The 1,060-nt window shown below is 51.2% G+C and overlaps 1 protein-coding gene across 1 annotated transcript; it reads right to left on the minus strand.

Moving 5' to 3' along the window:
* Nucleotides 229-672, minus strand: LOC107632232. The gene has a single exon (XM_016335936.1). The coding sequence runs from the start codon at nucleotides 670-672 to the stop codon at nucleotides 229-231; it is 444 nt and encodes a 147-aa protein (XP_016191422.1).

The raw sequence follows: 1,060 nt of genomic DNA on the forward strand, positions 1-1,060 counted from the left end.
GAACTCCGTGAACTTCTTGTCAGTGAATTGCGTCCCATTGTCCAAAATGACGACCTCCGGGATACCGAAACGGGTTATCACCTGTCTCCACATGAACTTCCTGCAATTGGAGGAAGATATGCTGGCTAATGGCTCAGCCTCTATCCATTTGGTGTAGTAGTCGATGGCGACTATGAGATGTTTGACTTGTCCTGGGCCAACCAGGAAAGGTCCTAAAAGGTCAACTCCCTATTGAGCGAAAGGTCGTGTAGACGTCAGCAGACTCAGCTCGGAAGCCGGCGCTTTGTGGAAGTTGGCATTTTGTTGACACTTTACGCACTTTCTGACAAACTCCCTGGAGTCTTTCATCATTGATGGCCAGTAATATCCAGCTCGAATGAGCTTCCTCGCTAGGGCCTTGCCCCCGATGTGATGGCCGCAACATCCCTCGTGGACTTCTCTAAGTACATAGTCCGTCTGGTCGGGGTGCAAGCACTTCAATAGGGGTTGGCTCAGCCCCTTTCTGAACAGTTGTCCCTGTATGATTGCGTATCTGGCTACCTCCCTTCTCAATGTTTTAGCTGCCTTCTCGTCGTCAGGTAACCTGCCGAGTTCCAAGAAGTTTGTGATGGGGTCCAACCAAGAGGGGCTTGACTCCGTCAAATGGAGGGCGACTGTTGGTTCCTTCACCATGCCCTGGATGAGAGACCGGTTACCCGCTCCCGGCTTCGTGCTCGCTAGTTTAGACAGGAGGTCTGCCCGTGTGTTCCTTTCTCTTGGAACGTGTTGGACCGTGACCTCTTGAAACTGCCTTGTTAATTCTCTAACCTTTTCCAAATATTTTTGCAGGAGGGGGTCTCTGGCTTGATAGCTTCCGTTTACTTGCGAGGTGACCACTTTGAGTCGCTACATACTTCCAGTCTTATTGCCCCGACTTCCCGGGCTAATGTTAGTCCCCCTAAGAGGGCTTCATATTCCGCTTGATTGTTCGACACAGGGAACTCGAACTTGGTTGATTGCTCGTAAATGACTCCTGCCGGGCTTTCCAAGATGACCCCGGCTCCCCTGGATGTTTGGTTGG

The sequence above is a fragment of the Arachis ipaensis genome, chromosome B03, assembly GCF_000816755.2.
Source record: "Arachis ipaensis cultivar K30076 chromosome B03, Araip1.1, whole genome shotgun sequence".
NCBI lineage: Eukaryota > Viridiplantae > Streptophyta > Magnoliopsida > Fabales > Fabaceae > Arachis > Arachis ipaensis.

What these genes read in the sequence shown, in the direction of transcription:
- LOC107632232 (XM_016335936.1), bottom strand. Translation starts at nt 672, where the DNA reads ATGGTGAAGGAACCAACAGTCGCCCTCCATTTGACGGAGTCAAGCCCC.